General features: G+C 50.0%; 1 protein-coding gene across 11 annotated transcripts in view; it reads left to right on the forward strand.

The window, feature by feature from the left end:
* ATP11C (ATPase phospholipid transporting 11C (ATP11C blood group)) overlaps positions 1–16,496 on the forward strand; it is a 56,316-nt gene that overhangs the window by 21,000 nt on the left and 18,820 nt on the right. For all 11 annotated transcript variants that reach the window (XR_013184322.1, XM_077186204.1, XM_054641249.2 and 8 more), the window contains exons 3-18: positions 645–734; positions 3,851–3,931; positions 4,897–5,004; positions 5,591–5,719; positions 8,103–8,206; positions 8,799–8,849; positions 9,686–9,750; positions 10,290–10,371; positions 10,745–10,895; positions 11,676–11,873; positions 12,741–12,902; positions 13,000–13,157; positions 14,014–14,085; positions 14,938–15,011; positions 15,663–15,766; positions 16,306–16,487. Coding sequence is in view for 10 of the 11 variants with exons in the window: in XM_077186204.1 (XP_077042319.1) it covers positions 645–734; positions 3,851–3,931; positions 4,897–5,004; positions 5,591–5,719; positions 8,103–8,206; positions 8,799–8,849; positions 9,686–9,750; positions 10,290–10,371; positions 10,745–10,895; positions 11,676–11,873; positions 12,741–12,902; positions 13,000–13,157; positions 14,014–14,085; positions 14,938–15,011; positions 15,663–15,766; positions 16,306–16,487 (1,811 nt within the window). In the remaining variant the exon portion in view is untranslated. The remainder of the gene's footprint in view (positions 1–644; positions 735–3,850; positions 3,932–4,896; positions 5,005–5,590; positions 5,720–8,102; positions 8,207–8,798; positions 8,850–9,685; positions 9,751–10,289; positions 10,372–10,744; positions 10,896–11,675; positions 11,874–12,740; positions 12,903–12,999; positions 13,158–14,013; positions 14,086–14,937; positions 15,012–15,662; positions 15,767–16,305; positions 16,488–16,496) is intronic.

A 16,496-nucleotide genomic window follows, 5' to 3' on the forward strand; every position in this document is an offset into this window, starting at 1 on the left:
GTAAATGATTCAGCAGCCTTCTTAAAATTATAATGAAGCACAACCTAATACTGAATTTGTATGGGCAAGCATGGCTTTTTTTTTTTCTTTTTTTTATTTTAACAAACGCAGCTCTAAGATGGTTTCGGGAATTTGGAAAAAATGTATCCACTGTGGGTTATGTGGTAATGAAATCACCTGTGTCCAAATGCCTTTTTATAAGTTATCTCACTGTGAGCACCTCTGACTGTTCAGTGCTCCAGCAGAGAGAGCTGGAGCAGGAATTTGGTGGGATCTCAGCCCCAGCTGCACTGTGGGGTTTGGTGGGGTCTCAGCCCCAGCTGCACTGTGGGGTTTGTGGGGTTTGGTGGGGTCTCAGCCCCAGCTGCACTGTGGGGTTTGGTGGGGTCTCAGCTGCACTGTGGGGTTTGGTGGGGTCTCAGCTGCACTGTGGGGTTTGGTGGGGTCTCAGCCCCAGCTGCACTGTGGGATTTGTGGGGTTTGGTGGGGTCTCAGCTGCACTGTGGAGCTCCTGGGCCTGGCTCTGGAGCTGCTCAGGCCCCTGGCTGTGCTTGCCCTGCCGTGTCCCTGGGTGCTGCCCATTCCCGCTGGGGCTCTGCTCCCTGCCAGCCTGGCAGTGTCTCAGTGCCCCTCTCTCCCCACAGTACACCCTCTGGAACTTCCTCCCCAAGAACCTTTTCGAGCAGTTTCGAAGAATTGCCAACTTCTACTTCCTCATCATCTTCCTCGTGCAGGTAAGAGCTTTGAGGTTGAAGGTGAGTTTGGTTTAGGCTTAACTGATGTTAAACACGGCTTGAACAAGAGCTGAGCTTTAAAACTGTTTGTGGTTATAGAAGTTTGGAAATTTTGAACTTGGAGGCTATGTTATAATTCTGCCACGCCATCCAATAATAATAGGCATCAAAATAATTAAAATACCTGGGCCTGTCTGAGGTGGGGTTTGAATGACTGCTGGAACACTGGAAAACCATCTTAATTCTAACTGTTAAGATCATTCAGCCACTGAAAATACACTTGATGCTACACAATTAAGATCTGTTTTTTATCACCATTACTACTTCTGTTTCTTATCTCTATATTTCCCCAAGTGATATGATATTTTTATGTCTCAGATATCATAAGTTTCAAGGCAAGCAAGAGAGATAGGGTGTACTCAGTAAAATCCAGAAAATGCATAGGATGAGTTTTGGAAACCTGAAGCTTGAGGAAGTTGCTCTGCATGGGCAAAGCAGCAGATTTATTACAGGCACAAGGATGAGTGCAGTGAGGGCTCTGGTTCCAGTCCCCTGGCTGTGCAGGAGCAGGGATCCCGAGCCATGGCTGTGTGTGGCTCTCCTGGCAGTGTGACATGAAAGGCCAATTTGCTCTGGCGTCAGCTGGCTTGCCTCCATCTCTTCATTTTGCTGGCGTTGCTCCATTTTGTCAGACCCAATTTGTAATTTGCCTTGAACTGAAGCGATACCCTGGAGTCAGGATGTCCTTTTTGTGTAGCTGGCCACTTAGTGACGTGCTATTACATTTTATCTATTGACCCTCTGGCCGTGGAGAACGTGGAATATTCCTGATTATAGCTACAAACTGGGCTTGTCTTGCTGCTTGCCCGTTTTAGGCACAGGTCTGTGCAGGTGAGAGAAGAGCCTGGCCTCTCCTCCTTGCCTTTGTTCTGTGGGCACCTCTAAAATCAGGAAGCAGTGCTCGTGGTGGATTAGAGATCAAACAAACCCACCTGAGCAGAGCCCAGCCCTGCTCCTGGCTGCTGTACAGAGCAGCCCCTGCCCCACGTGCTTGTCATGCTGAGGCAGCACCTGCCTCACAAAGGCACTCAGGGCCACTCTGTTCATTTGCAGCACCAAGGGTTATACCTTGGAAAATGCCACCTATGTCTTGAATGTCTATGCTTCTGTTTAAATGGCTGTAAGTTACTGGGGCTGTCCCCCCTGAGTGCTGCATGGGGAGTGTCACAGTGCTCAAGGAATTACCTGAGGCATCTGCCTTACTGTTGTGAAATGTTTTATCAAACCTTCTGTTTCTCTGGGGCTGCAGGTCCAGCTCTTTGTGAGACAAAGTGGGTGCATTCAACATCAAACACACTGCACACAAACAGTACAAAGCTCTTTGGTTCATCTGCTGCAGCTCTCACAGGAACCTGCAGGGAATCTCCTGGCAGAAGGGGCTGGTCTGGAGTGAGCACAGCCCCATGTGTTTGTAGGCAGACCAGGCTGGTGGCAATAAGCTTCTTTAGGAACCTGCAGAGAGTCCCTTTGAGGAGGAAAGTGGAGGTAACTTGGAGTGTGGTCCTTAGCATCCTAAGGAACCTCCTAAGAAGAAACTATTAAGTAACAAGAGGATTTTGTCACTTTTAAGTGGATTCAAATTAAGCTGTTGAAGTCCTAAACCAGCCCAAAATAGTTTCAGGGGAGTCTGCCTTTCTCCTGCCTTGTTGCTGGTGTGTCCCTCAGCTTTTCACCAGCCACAAAGGGGAAGAGTGGTGTCCAGCCATGGAGTTTCTGCAGGGAGTCCAAACTCCAGATGCATATATGAGCTATTCCAGGCACTTAATCTGATATTGTGTTCCTATATCTGTAATCCTCTATCTGTGTGGACAGAAATAGTGCTTTTTTAATACAAATACATACTACTATAACTTGTCCAGAGCAGGAAACTCTCCTGCTGGGCAGCAGGAGGTCCTCCACTTTGCCCTTCTCAGCAGAAAGCCAAAGTTCTTCTTGGATTCCCAAGACCTGTCCAGTTTTACAAGATAACTTTTGGCTAACTGGCCTAAGCTCCGTGGCACTGCCCTGGTGAGTGGCCATCACTGCTGTGTGCAGTGTCTGTGTGACACTTGGCACTGTCCTCACTCACAGCTGTTCCTCCACAGGGCAGCTTCCACCAGACTTTCTGCTTGGGAACACTTTACACCCATTTGAGTGAGCTAGGGCTTTGTGTATCTGGAAATAGTTTTGGTGTTTATCTTGGTTTACCCTGCTGCTGCTTAACTCATCTGCCATTTATCTGGCTGCTTCTTGTGGTGTCTCTCTTCCACTTCAGAATCTTCTGGCTTTTCTCTCTGGGTTCAGTGGGGCAGGGTAATATTGCAGTGCACAGCATTTCATAGTCAGCTGATAAGAGGAGTCCTGTCCTTAGCACAGCTTTTTGCAGGCAGCCTGAAACAGTAAATACCCAAATGCTGTGTTATGTGAGCATGCTGGGGAAGCGCAAACAAGAGACAAAGTCCCTTTGTGGGGACACAAAGCCTTTCTGCTGAGCCTCCCTGTCCCTTTCATCAGAGCCATTGGTGCTCCCAGCCTCTGCAGGAGCAGCAGGGAATGACCAGGTTGTGGTGGATTGGGAAGGTGGGAGTGCTCCCTGCTGCCCCTTAGGAGCCTGCCCTGCCATTCCTACCCTTTGGGCCACGTCCTGATCCAGTCAGAAGGAACAGCAGTTCCCCACAGCCCGGAGGTTTCAGTGCTGATCAAGGGTTTGGTGTTTCCTTGGTGCTGGTTTGAGTGAGCTCAGTAGGACCCAGCTCTGCCCCTGGGCCCTCTGCAGCCATGGTGCCTACAGCGTGCTCTGAGCTCCAGCTTGGAGAGCTTAAAGACAGAGCCTGGGTTTCTGCTTTACTTAAATATTCATGTTCTGTTCTGCAGTATATTTCATAGGTAATTTGGGCTGATGGGTGTTATTTTTAGCCTCCCAGTGTCAGTGGTTCAAGATGACTGGTACTGCTCTTCCTTCCCTTTCTCCTCTGCTAGGCTCTGACCTGCCCTCAGTGGGATGAGCACCCTTTTCCCCCATAGCCAAAGGTTTAGTTTTGAAACCCAGGGCTCAGCAATCCATTTTCCTCCTGCAGGTGATAGTGGACACCCCAACCAGCCCGGTGACCAGTGGCCTCCCGCTCTTCTTTGTCATCACTGTCACAGCTATCAAACAGGTACAGCTGTCGCTGTGGGGAGATGCTCTTTGAGACAGGCACAGAAACGTGTGTTTAAATATGCTCAGAAGCCACCAGCGTGCGCTGGTAGGTCTGGTGCCCCCTTTAGAGGGTGAGTCGGGCGCTGGTGCTTTTCAAGAGAGGCTGCACTTTGGTTGTGGGCTTGGTGTCTGCTGTTCTGGCAATGGAAAGCAGCCCTGTGCTGTTGGAAGCAGGCCATGGGGGTCAGTGAAGCTTTCTGCTGTAGGTCTGGTGTTACATGAATGTTTTTCCTCTTCTTGGAAACACTCCCCGAGTCCTTGCAGAGACGTGCTCCAAACACAGCCCACGCTCTGCTCCCGTGCTGGTGGGTGGGAAGGACAGGTTCTGCTCAGCCACTCACTAGTCCTGGAAACGTGTACTCCTCATCTCATTGCAGTGCTCAAAGACCTTTTGCCTCCCATCACAGGCACACGTGACATTTAAAATTTCCTGAGTGAATAATAAAAGAAAGAAGTTTCATCTATGGGGGCTGGAAAGGGAGAGCTGGAATAAAATCTCTCTGCTTCAGATCTCAATGCTCGTTCCTCCAGTAAAGACTGAAGAGGAAGAGCCTCATCCTGCGTTACCATAGGAAAGAGTTGCAGGCTGCTGAGTGTATTATTCATTTATCAGTCTGTTCTTACCACAGCTGAGAATAATAGAAATGTGTTACAGTAGTTGAGCTGCTTGTTGCATGCCCCGCATGTAGATTATTTTTGTGTTATTTTAATCTGTTCTGAATCTGTCAAATATGCATATGGAGGTTTTTTAAATGAATTGATTCAGTCTGAGCTACTCTGGTTGATGTTTTGTCAGGCATGAAGGAGGTCTGAGGATGGTTGCCTTATTCATTGTTTCCATGTGTCCCTGTGATCCTCACTCCTCCTTTTTCATTAGTTTACTCGCTTTGTTATGAGCTTGTGTTGCCTGTGTCTGTGCCTTAGGGGTACGAGGACTGGCTGAGGCACAGAGCTGACAACGAGGTGAACAAAAGCAACGTCTTTGTTGTGGAAAATGCAAAGCAAGTGCGGAAAGAGAGTGAAAAAATCAAGGTAACTGTTACCTGAGAACCTGCATGTGGCTCTCACTGGGGCTGCTGGGAGCACAGAGCTGTGTGCTGAGGGCACAGGGGCAGGGGAGGAGGCTGTCCTGGGTCAGAGCTGCCCCAGCTTGCTCACTTTCAGCTGAGATGCTCCAGAGCTGTTCCCAGTTAAGGAGTGAAGCTGCCTTTGATTTCTTTTGAAAAGCTGTCTCACAAAAGCTGTACTGGGGCTGACAGGTGACACATCTGTCAGCATTTTGCACTTGTCCAGGACAGGCAGTCCTCTTCTATTTCCTACTCTCCCAAGGACACCAGGAAAGTACACTCAGCTTTGATGTTAATTTATCACACCGCTCTCCAGGCAAGTACAGGCTCTTGCCCCATCAGGATTTAGCAGAGGAATAAACACTGCCTGTGCCCTGTGGGTGCTCTGAGTCAGTGCAGGGCTGGGTCACCCATCAGGCTCTGGAGTGATGGTCAGGGATCTGTGCACCTCCTGGACCCCAGCTTGCCTCTTAGGCCTTGAGAGAAGCTGAATCATACTCACCTAGAAACAACTGAGAGGGCTTTTCATGGGAGTGCTTCCTTTCTCCTAGGTTGGAGACATAGTAGAAGTGAAAGCAGATGAGACCTTCCCCTGTGACTTGATATTTCTGGCCTCCAGCAGCACTGATGGCACCTGCTACGTCACCACAGCCAGCCTTGACGGCGAGTCCAACTTCAAGGTGAGGGCTGGGAGGGGCAGCTGCTGCTGGGTACCTGGGCATGGCCCTGCTTGGGTGGCTGGGGCTGTGCTGGGCTGGATGGAGCCCATCCCTGTGGCTGCCTGGCTCTTGAACAGCTCCTGCTCTTGTCTGCCTCCATGCCTCAGCAGTGAGCCCTGGGGCATGGTTTGTGCTCAGCAGTGAGCCCTGGGGAGTGTTTGTGCTCTGTTTGTCTCCAGGGTCCATTTCTGCCCTCCCTTGGCCAGGCTGGCCTGCCCTTTCCCAGTCCAGCCCTGCTGCCCACCACAGGCAGTGAGTGTGTCAGTGCTCCTTGCTCCAGCCACACTGGGGGCTCTGCTGTGTCAGGGGAGCACTGCCTGCAGCTCTCCAGCCCCTTCCCAGGCCCTGCCAACACTGCTGGTACTTACCCAGGCATTTCCAGTGACATTAGGGTCTTCTTTGAGGCAGCATGTCCAGATTCATTTGGGGAATTTTTCACCAGCATGAGAAAAGCATCACTTCTGGGATTTTCCCTCCCTTTCCCTGGAGCAAGCAGTGAAACTTAATATTAATCTTGCTCAGGATGAGTGTCTCCAGTTTATTTTCTTTCTATCTCCCTGTCTCTAAACTAGGGAAAGAAGCAACAACAAAGAACTTACATACGTCAGAAGACACGAATGTTTGGTTTCTCTTGAGTTTGATAAATATTTGTATAAGTATAATGCAGACTATAATAATATTACAACGATATAATAAGTATATGATAAATATACAGATACTAGCAGCTGCAGCCAGCAGTAGGACTGGAAGATACTTTAACATGACATGATTCATTCCAGCACTCTCTGAAGTCAGTGGGAATGCCACTGTGGATCTGATGTGCTGTTCTGGGGTTTGTGGCTGTTAGCTGGTGCTGGATCACCCGAGTGGGAGCTGGTGGCACAGTGCTGCTTCCACCAGTGAGGAGGAGTTGGAGCTTTGAAGTGGCTTGAGGCTAAAAATAGCTAACCCTGTTAAAAGGCTATTGCTTGTTTGTCAGGTGTATTATATGCGTGAGTTCACGCTACTTCTGCAGAGTCTTGGCTCTTACCAACTTGTGAGCCTGGAGATGTGATGCTGAGTTTCTATATCAAGCACTGTGGTGGTTTTTTCTTGGTTTGTGGATTCCTGTAGGTGACTGGGAGCTGTCTCCTGTTTCATGAGGAGGTGAAGATGAGTTTGAAGGGGGAGAGGGAATAGGAAAGCCAGCTCTGTTTGGGGAAATAGATCTAACATTAGGAACCAGGGTTTGCTGTGAAAGGGGAGTGAGGGAAGCACGTTTGGGTAATCACCAAACCTCATCTGCAGGGGTATCTGCTGCCTTCCTGGTGGGGATTTTTCTGCTATTTGGAGCATGTCAGGTTGGGGTGTGGGAAAGGTGTCTGAGTGAGGGAAACTGGAGTAAAAATGTAAAAGAGATTTTTTCAGGGCTCTGTCTTTGAAGCACAGATCTTTGGCCATACGTTAGCTAACAGAACATGTGTTTTCTAAATGCACTAAAGGATATAAAGATCCTGGAATTGATTTGGAGGTGGCTTTGAAGTATCACTCAGTAATTGCACAGTGTCTCTGCTGATGGGAGCATTGCAAACCCCCCACAAGGGCTGGCTTTGGGCACTGCAGGAGCAGCTTGGACAAAAGCTGTGATGTGTCCATGTGTGCTGAAGAGGCAGGCAGGTCAGCAGAGCACACGGAGGAGGGGATGGCTCATGCCATGGCTGCAGTGTGTGTAACTCCGGGGATGCACAGGGAGGGGATGCACACGTCAGGAGCGGAGGAAGCGCTTTAATGAATTTGTTTATGAAGATGGATTGAGGCAGCCTGCCGTGAGCCCGCCGTGACTTGGAGCTCTGAGCAGCTCCTATAAATAGAGCCTGAAAGGCAGCAAGCAGATCCTTTGTGGGCTTTTCAGTTAATTATGAGAGATGAACCTTTGCAGCAGCAGCTGCTAAAAATAGCTGGGAGTCTGCCAGTGCTCTGCCTGCTCCCTGCTGCTGGAGCTGCTGTGTGGTTACCGTCAGGAGCCAGGGCAGGTGGTCAGCTCCTCCTTCACAGCCCCACCTGCAGCCTCCCCTCCGCCCCAGCCAGGGCAGGTCCCCTGGGAAAAGCCAGGGATGCTCTGCTTTTGGTGGATGCCTTGCTGAGACAGCCAGCAGCTGCTTGCTGCTGTGGTTTCCCTTAGCATTAGTGACTTTGCTCTCTCTCTGAGATGCTTCAGCCGCTTTGTGGGAGCGTGCTGAGGGCTCTGGGGAGCTGCTGGTGCTGACAGGCTTGTGCACAGTGGCCTTTGAGTGACGGGGTGTAAAACTGGGGGGGTGGGATTGCTGCTGGGGCCTGTGGTGACCCTGCCTGTCTCCTGTGGCAGACTCACTACGCCGTGCGGGACACCACCGTGCTCTGCACTGATGAAGCCATCGACACCCTCACGGCCACCATCGAGTGTGAGCAGCCCCAGCCCGACCTCTACAAGTGAGTCTGGCCCTCCTTGCCTCCTCCCCTGCCTGGGCTCATGCCCTGCAGGCCCCTCAGCACCGTCACTCGGGGATCTGCAGCTCAGCAAAGCACAGTGCATCTTCCGTGTGGCAGAGACCAAAAGGTGGCTCAAGGCACTGATAAGCTGCTGGGCCTCCTCTGCATGAGCATGGCAAAGTCTTCAAAGCTCAGTGTCTTTGCAGAAGAGCCTCCCCTGTGCAGCTGTTTGCGTGGCACAATGAGCTGGTTTGTTTTTGTCAGCTCAGCACCAGGAATGGTCCCTGTACCATTTTTAGGCCATTTCCCTCCCCAGTAAGGTGCATTGGGCTGAATGACCTGCAGGAGTAAGTGGCCTGTGTGGCTAGAGCCCTTAGGGAGGTTTTCTGGGCTGTGTTGCAGTCTGTAATGGGGATGTGCTGGGCTGGGTAAGCACCCTGAGCGTGGGGACTGTGGCTTCTCCCTGTCCTGAGCACAGCCACCCCTCTGGAACATTAAACTCTCAAATCCTCTTGTTTCTGGATTTGCTTCCATTTCCTTTGTAGTGTCTATAATGTGCTTGTAATACAAGTTTCTCATATTTTTATCACAGATTTGTTGGAAGAATTATCATCTATGGAAGTAACCAAGAGCCTGTAGCCAGGTTGGTCCTGCAGCTGCCTGTTGGCCCTCCTCAGAGGGGTTGGGCATCTACAGAGAATTTACAAGATCTGAGCTTGTCCTGCCATCATTTGGGAATTTTTTTTCTTTAACCATTCCAAAGATTTCATTCTAAAAGGAGGCCTCCCTTCTGCCATCCTGTGGTTTGTTTGAGCCCCTTTTGGGGAAGCAGTGCAGGACCACCTGGTAATGTCCTGCCCTGCTGATGGGGCACAAATTTATCAGGCAATGGCAAAATACTGTCATTCGAAGGTAAGCAAAAACTCAAACATCAATCAGAGTGTTCTGTGGAAAAAATGAACATAAACCATCCATGTCCATAACATAGGTGATGTCCATAAACCATCCAAAACAGCTGACTCTCACCAGAGCACGTTGGGGGGGGTTTGTGCTCTGCTGGGGCTGTTCATACCCTGGGAGCAGAAAACTGGGGGTTTCAAAGAGAAATAAAAACACAAATGGGGCTGCCAGCATTGACTGACTGGGCTGGAATGGACAGGCTTCTGATGATTTTAACATTGCATTTTTGTATAAGTACTGGAGCATACTGGATCTGAACGTTTTGCAGTTATTCCTCAAAAGCCTTACTGAAAATCCCCCAATAAGAGTGGAATCTTGCATCAGGGACTGTATTTGTAAGATGAAATGGAAATGTAATTACATAAAGAGACAAACTCAGGCAAGGCCCCAGTTTAACAAATCATGTAATCAGACGTAAGGAAACTTTGTTTATCTTTCTATTCTATTTCTAATTCTAATTTATCAAGTAGTTTGGATGTTCTTTGAGGGATGTAATGTTATAATTTCTTTTCTGTTTAGGTCTTTGGGTCCTGAAAACCTGTTGTTGAAAGGTGCTACCCTCAAAAATACCAAGAAGATTTATGGTGAAGTTATTTTTGTTTGTTTATTTAAATAGTTCTGATAAGTAATGACAAATGTATTTGTTCACTACTGAATCTGGAGAGGGAACATCTCTGCAGCCTGCCTACCCGGTCTGTACAGCTGCAGTTTTCATGCAAGCTGTTTGCAGAGTGGCCAGGTGAAATTGGGAGGCACTGGTTCCATCTGCAGGGCTGTCCAGGTGTGTTAATTCACCTGAGCAAGCTTTTCCTTTTGCCTGGGACACTCAGGGCAGGAGCTGTGCCCAGATCCTCTCTGGGAGCGCAGTCTCAGACGTGGATGGTGGAATGTGGAGGCTGCTGCTTCTGCTGGCTCTGTGTGATCCAGGGGCTCCTGCTGGTGCTCTGGGGTGCAGCAGTGGCATTCCTGGGCAGCCTCAGAGGTTTCTGGAGCTGAGCAGTCCCTGGGTGATGCCTCCTGCCCCAGCTGGGCTTTGGTGTAAGCACCGGTGCCCCTGCTGGCCCAGTGCCCGCTGCCTCCCTCCAGGCCCGGTCCCTTACGAGCCCTGCTCTGGTTCCTGCAGGAGTTGCCGTCTACACTGGCATGGAAACAAAAATGGCTCTCAACTACCAAGGGAAATCTCAGAAACGCTCTGCAGTAGAGAAGTGAGTATTTATGTTCCGGAAAGAATCGGTAAAACCTGTTGGGTTTGGGTTGGTTTTTAATGGATGGCTCGTGCAGAAGTAATCCCCTAATCTGCTGCCTTTTGTTTCAGATGCTCTCTGATTGCATAGAAAAATCTGGGTATTTGATAAAGCATATCTTGCAAGAAGCAGCATCATTTAGTAGCTTTTTTTATTTAAAAACAAAATTAAGAAATGTTTAAATATATGAACCTGACCCTGAATATCAGCTGTGTCAAAAGCACTTGTTCTGTAATTCCCTTCTTAAAAGTAAGGAAGTCTTGTTCTTGCCTATGTACATGTTTTTCTCTATAAAAATAGCTGCAAGAATTTAAAAAAGAAACCTGTTTTTCAGATCCATCAACGCTTTCTTGATAGTGTATTTATGCATCTTATTGGGCAAGGCCACTGTGTGCACCACTCTGAAATATGTCTGGCAGAGTAATCCATTTAATGATGAGCCTTGGTACAACGAAAAGACTAAAAAAGAGAGAGACACGTTCAAGGTAAGTGGATTTGTATTTCAGCACCTCCTCCAGCTTTACTTGCTCTGCCTGTTTAGTTTAATCTGATAGTGCCTGCTGCCAGCCCTGAGAGTCCTGTTTGCTCACACTAAGTGCTGTTGTTTCCTTTGGTCTCTCCTGCTGTTTGTGCTTCTTTGGTGCCTCTCTCGTGCTTGTGCACAGTGATATTTGTTTGGAACAGGGGCAGAGCATAGATAAATACTGTATAATGCAGAAATGCAGCTGATGTAACCTGGGTCCTTATCTGAACTCAAGATATCTTTCAGCTTTGAGTAGGTAAACTTAAATTGAGGCCATGTCAACCAGTTTGTTAAACCTGCCCAGACGTGGGCAGTCAAGCCTGAGAGAGTGAGTGTAAGTGTGCAGAGGTCTTCACTGGATGGGTTATTGAGTTGATGGGCTATGTACAGGGATGTCACTGCACACTTGTACCCCTGCCACAGCCTGACTGCTCTCAAGCCACCTGCTCCTTTTTTCTGGTTACCTTGGGTCAGGATGAGCCTGTAGCAGTGTGTTCTTGAGAGGAAAATGCTTATGAAACATGGTTTTGGTCCTGTTCCTGGTAGATCTGCAGAAGACAGTGGGGTTTTCAGTGCCAAAGGAAATGGGATTTAGCCCTGCATCTCAGCTGTATTCATCTTCATGTTATTTTTCCCTATTTAACCTTTTCTGAGAAGCTGTCTAGAACCCCTGAGGTGTTGCTGCAAACTGCCCCTGTGCCCTGACAGCCACAGGCTGCATCTTCTCCTCTTTCCCGTGCAGGTCCTGCGGATGTTCACGGACTTCCTGTCGTTCATGGTCCTCTTCAATTTCATTATCCCTGTCTCCATGTACGTTACAGTGGAGATGCAGAAGTTCTTGGGCTCCTTCTTCATCTCCTGGGACAAGGAGATGTATGATGAAGAAATCCAGGAGGGAGCATTGGTGAACACCTCGGACCTGAATGAGGAGCTGGGGCAGGTCAGAGCGTGCTGTGTTTGCATCTGTTGGGATGGGGACGTGGCTCAGGGTGCCCTCCCTGCGAGGAGCCCTTGCTGTGGCAACCCCTGGCAGTCCCCTGGGGCCAGAGCTTCCCCAGGGCTGTGGTGGCACTTTCCATTTGATGTGATTCCACTGGCTCTGCCAGCCAGATAAGGTTATAAATAGTGCATGAAAGAGCAGGAACTGGGTCACGCCAATTGTTTCCATTTTGGGGAAGATCAGGCGCAGCGCTCTGCGTGTCAGGGTGCTTTGCTTTCGCTGCTTCAATTAAAAATTAAAAGCCCTCTGTCTCTTTGAGGATTAGTGAAAATGTCTGCCCAGTCGTCTCCCTGGGCGTGCAGAGCACGTGCAGCTGGGGCACCCGGACTGCTCAGGCTTCCCTTTCTGCTCTGCAGCAGGAGAGATGAGTGCAGGGCACCTGAGTGCCTCCTGCTTTTGATTTTGCCTTAAAAACAAGAATAAAAATACACCTGGAGTAGCAATTAGCTAATTGAAGTACAGCTCCAAGATGAAAATCCCCAAAGGAGGCAGCAGACCTGCAGCAGCAGTTCTGCAAGCACTAGGGCTATAGCAAAGGACCCAAGAAAGTGAATGAGGAGAAAGTGAAGGACCTGGAGACAGATTTTAAGTCTTCAGAAGCTTTCTCCTGCCACCTGTGCAACAGGCTGAAAAACAAAGGAGCAGAGTAGCAGAGCTACAGAGGGGTGCAGTGGGGCAGCTGTGTGTGTTTGCAGTCGGGTTGGGATAGCCAGGGGCCCTGCACAGGGGCACAGGTGCCCTGAGGTGCCCCAGGCTGTGTTCCTGGGGGCTCCTTGCCAGCCCTGAGGCAGCTGCCTGGTGTTGCAGGTGGAGTACGTGTTCACAGACAAGACAGGCACCCTGACTGAGAACAGCATGGAGTTCATCGAGTGCTGCATCGACGGGCACAAGTACAAGGACTGCATGGCAGAGGTGGATGGCTTCTCCCAGCCTGATGGGCCCCTCAAGTACTATGGCAAGGCTGAGAAGGTAAGAGATGTGTGTGCTGATGGCTGTGGGGGTTTGTGGCAGCTCCTGGCTGGGTGTTCAGCTGGTAATGAGCCCTCCCTCCCTCTGCCCTGCCCAGAGCCGTGAGGAGCTGTTCCTGAGAGCCCTGTGCCTGTGCCACACGGTTCAGATCAAGGAGGCAGACCAGGTGGATGGGCTGGTGGCACACCCAGAGCGCAAATACACCTACATCTCCTCCTCCCCAGATGAAATCGCTCTGGTGAAAGGCGCAGAAAAGTAAGAATGTGAAGATGTTGGCTCTTTAATTCGCTCTCTCTGGTGGGAAGGAGGGAGGTGAGGGTGATCTGGAGGTGACAGATCCCTTTCCACAGTCTCTCTGGGAAGCATGTTGTGATAGCATTGCTGAGCCTGAGCTGCAGTGGGTTTAAATGAGCTCTGTGTTAAAGGGATGCTCTGTAAAGGATCTTCCCTGAGCAGCTCCCTGGGAGCCCATGGTTTGCATGCACTGAGAGCAGTCCCAGGCTGCTGCAGTGCCCAGCTGTGGCAGAGGTTTCTCTGCTGGAGCCCACCTGGCCTTGTGCTTTAATCCCTAGAAACAGAGACCAGTTACCATGTGCACATTGCAGTGAAGCTTTTTCCTTGCCATGCAGTGTAGGGTGATTACTTCTGTCAACCCCACATTTGAGCCCTGCCAGAGATGCTCGAGGGCAGGCTGGGTGGGGCTTGGAGCAGCCTGCTCTAGAGAAAGGTGTCCCTGCCCCTGGCAGGGGTTTGGCTCTAGGTGGTCTCCAGCCCAAACCATTCAGTGATTGTGTGCTCTTGCCAGCCCCTAGGTTTAGCTGGAGGCTGTTGCAGCTGTGTGCACTTGCTGTGGCTTGTAAAGCTGCCAGAGAGGCAGTGGACCATGGCCAGAGCTCTGTGTGTCTGCGTGCTCCAGTGCCCAGGCTCTCCAGGGGATGGGAGCAGTGCCAGGACATCATAGCAGGCTCTGCATGGAGCAGACAAACATCCAGCCCTGCTCCTTAGCTCGGGCTCTCCTCTGCAGTGCAGGGGGTGGAACGAGAACATTGTTGTGTATGATATGTGCCAATGGGTGTTTTCAATGCTCTTCTGTCCTTTTGTTTATTGACAGGTATGGTTTCACTTTTCTAGGACTTGAAAACAATTTCATGAAAATACGAAACCAAAAGAATGAAACTGAGATGTAAGTGCTGCTGAGGAACAGGGCTGCTCTTCTGCACCACTCCCAGCCAGCTGATGGAGCTTGACCTTGCCAGGCTGACCAAAGCTGTTCCTTGGGGGCAGCCAGGCCGTGCTGACCTGCCCCAAGACTCCTGTCCCATTTACAAAGCACAGCACATCAAGGCATGGGCTAAAAGAGCCACTTGTAAAAATCCACGTGTGGTTTTCTGATGTCTAAATTCAGGTCCCTCAAGAACCTGCAGTCCTTTCTATGAATCCTTCATCTGCACCAGCTTGTGCAGGTGGCTCCTGGGATTCATGAGGTGGCTGCTGACCTTATGGGCCGTGGCTGGGGCTCACAGCAGGACACTGAGCCTAAACTTGTGACCTGGCTCCATTCCCTGTAACCTTTTCTTCCCCTCTGAAAATAGTTAGATTTTACCCTGTGCTCACAGCTTGGTGGACATCTGTGAGCCACTCACCCAATCCCAGCACTCCCTGAAAACTTGCCTTCACAAGCAAGTTTCACTTCTCCCCTCATGAAGAAACTTCTTATTTAACTGTGAGACTCAGTGTAGCTGCTTGTGGCATGTGGTGCCCCATTCCCTGCTGAGCCCCTGCCCAGCCTGGGGGCTCAGTGGCTGGTGGGTACCCACACCCTCAGTCCCATGCTCAGAGCACCACAGCACTACTGCAGTTTGGGCTTTTCCCTCCGTTTTCTTGTGCAGTAGCTGTAAAACTCATTCCCAGGTGGCTGATGCCACTTGTAGGGTGTATTGATTTCTGCAGCTCATTGTTAGTGATTTTCTGTCTCAAGTAGTTATTTTTCTATTTTTCCTTCACTGAGTCAAAGCCTTTTCCCCTTTCTCTAAAGGTACCAGCTGCTGCACGTGTTGAACTTCGACCCTGTCCGGCGCCGCATGAGCGTCATTGTGAGAAGCAGCACAGGTACAGGCAGGGAGCTCCCGTGGGCTCTGACCCTGTGTGCACAGCTGTGGAGCACATCCTCCTCCTTCCTGCCACCTGCACAGCCTGAGCTCTTCGGTGTTCTAGGCTGGGCCAGCTAAATTCTGTCCTGGGACTGGCTGCTGTGGAGTCCATTTTCCTTCATGGTAGCTGTTTGGGACCAGCAGCAGATGAGGGGATGAGAACAGTGACCCAAGGAGTGCTCCCTGCCTGCCTGCCTTGTTGCAGGCTGGAACAAGCACAGGGAAGACATGTGAGAATGTCCCCTGGGTGGGATGGGGTTTCATGGGAATAACAGACAACAATTCAGAGGTCACCATCCTTCTCAAGTGTCAGTCCTGCAAGGTTTGGGATGCTGCTCTTACCCTCCCTGGAAAGCTTGCTAAGGTTACAGATATATTGTCCAGCCTGTTGCAGAAAACTTGCTCAGAGGCAGGTAGGGACACGCAGAGACTCAGCCAGAGGAGTTTCACAGGCTGGTCCAAGGCCATTTTTGGTAGGCAGTTGGGTTTCTGGCAGTTCCCTCTTTAGTCCTCCCAGATTTCCTCCCTCTGCATCATTTGCTTGCTATTGGCATTGTTAACTCCTTCTGCAGCTTGTGAGTGCTATAAATTATTTATAATTTGCTTTTAGGAAAGTTGCTTCTCTTCTGCAAAGGGGCAGACTCCTCTATTTTTCCGAGGGTGCAGCAAGAAGAAATCCAGCAAACAAAAGTCCATGTGGACCGCAATGCCATGGTGAGCACACGGGTGGAATTTGGCTGGCTCCTGGGGTCAGGAAGGCCTTATTCCAAACATAGGGATGTGACCTTGCTTTGCAGTGAAGTGTTGAAAACATGAGTGTCACTTCACATTGTTTTGATGTCAGGCTTTCCTTTTCTGTTTGGTTGGCTTCCACCTTTATTTGATATACTTATATGGTCTCCATCACAGTTGTCCAAGCATCTCCCAGGCAAGTTAAAAATAGAAATAACATCAGCAGCCTGGTCCCAGTGTGGTGGCACCCAGTGCTGCTCTCCCTGCTGGCTGCACGCTCCCAGCCCTGCTCCTTCTCTTGGTTTCTTTCTGCACATAAGAAGCAGAACCACAATTATTACTCTGTACAAACACAGAAAATTGCTCTTTTGACACATGCCAACAAATTATCCTTGCCCTCAGGGAGAGTACTGCCAGAAGCACTGATGGCAGACAAAAGCACCAACCACAAAGTGAGGAGCTGTAAAAAATCTGGGTTCAGGGCATTTGCCCACTTTGTTTTCTTTCCCTCCCCCTGCCAGGATGGCTACCGAACTCTCTGCGTGGCCTTCAAGGAGCTGACTGAAAAGGAGTATGACAAAATTGACAGGCAGCTCAATGAGGCCAAGATGGCTCTGCAGGACAGGGAGGAGAAGATGGCCAAGGTTTTTGATGACACAGAGGCCGACATGCACCTGATTGGGGCTACTGCTGTAGAGGACAGGTAAGGAGG

This window comes from Agelaius phoeniceus, chromosome 14 (assembly GCF_051311805.1).
Source record: "Agelaius phoeniceus isolate bAgePho1 chromosome 14, bAgePho1.hap1, whole genome shotgun sequence".
Classification (NCBI taxonomy): domain Eukaryota; kingdom Metazoa; phylum Chordata; class Aves; order Passeriformes; family Icteridae; genus Agelaius; species Agelaius phoeniceus.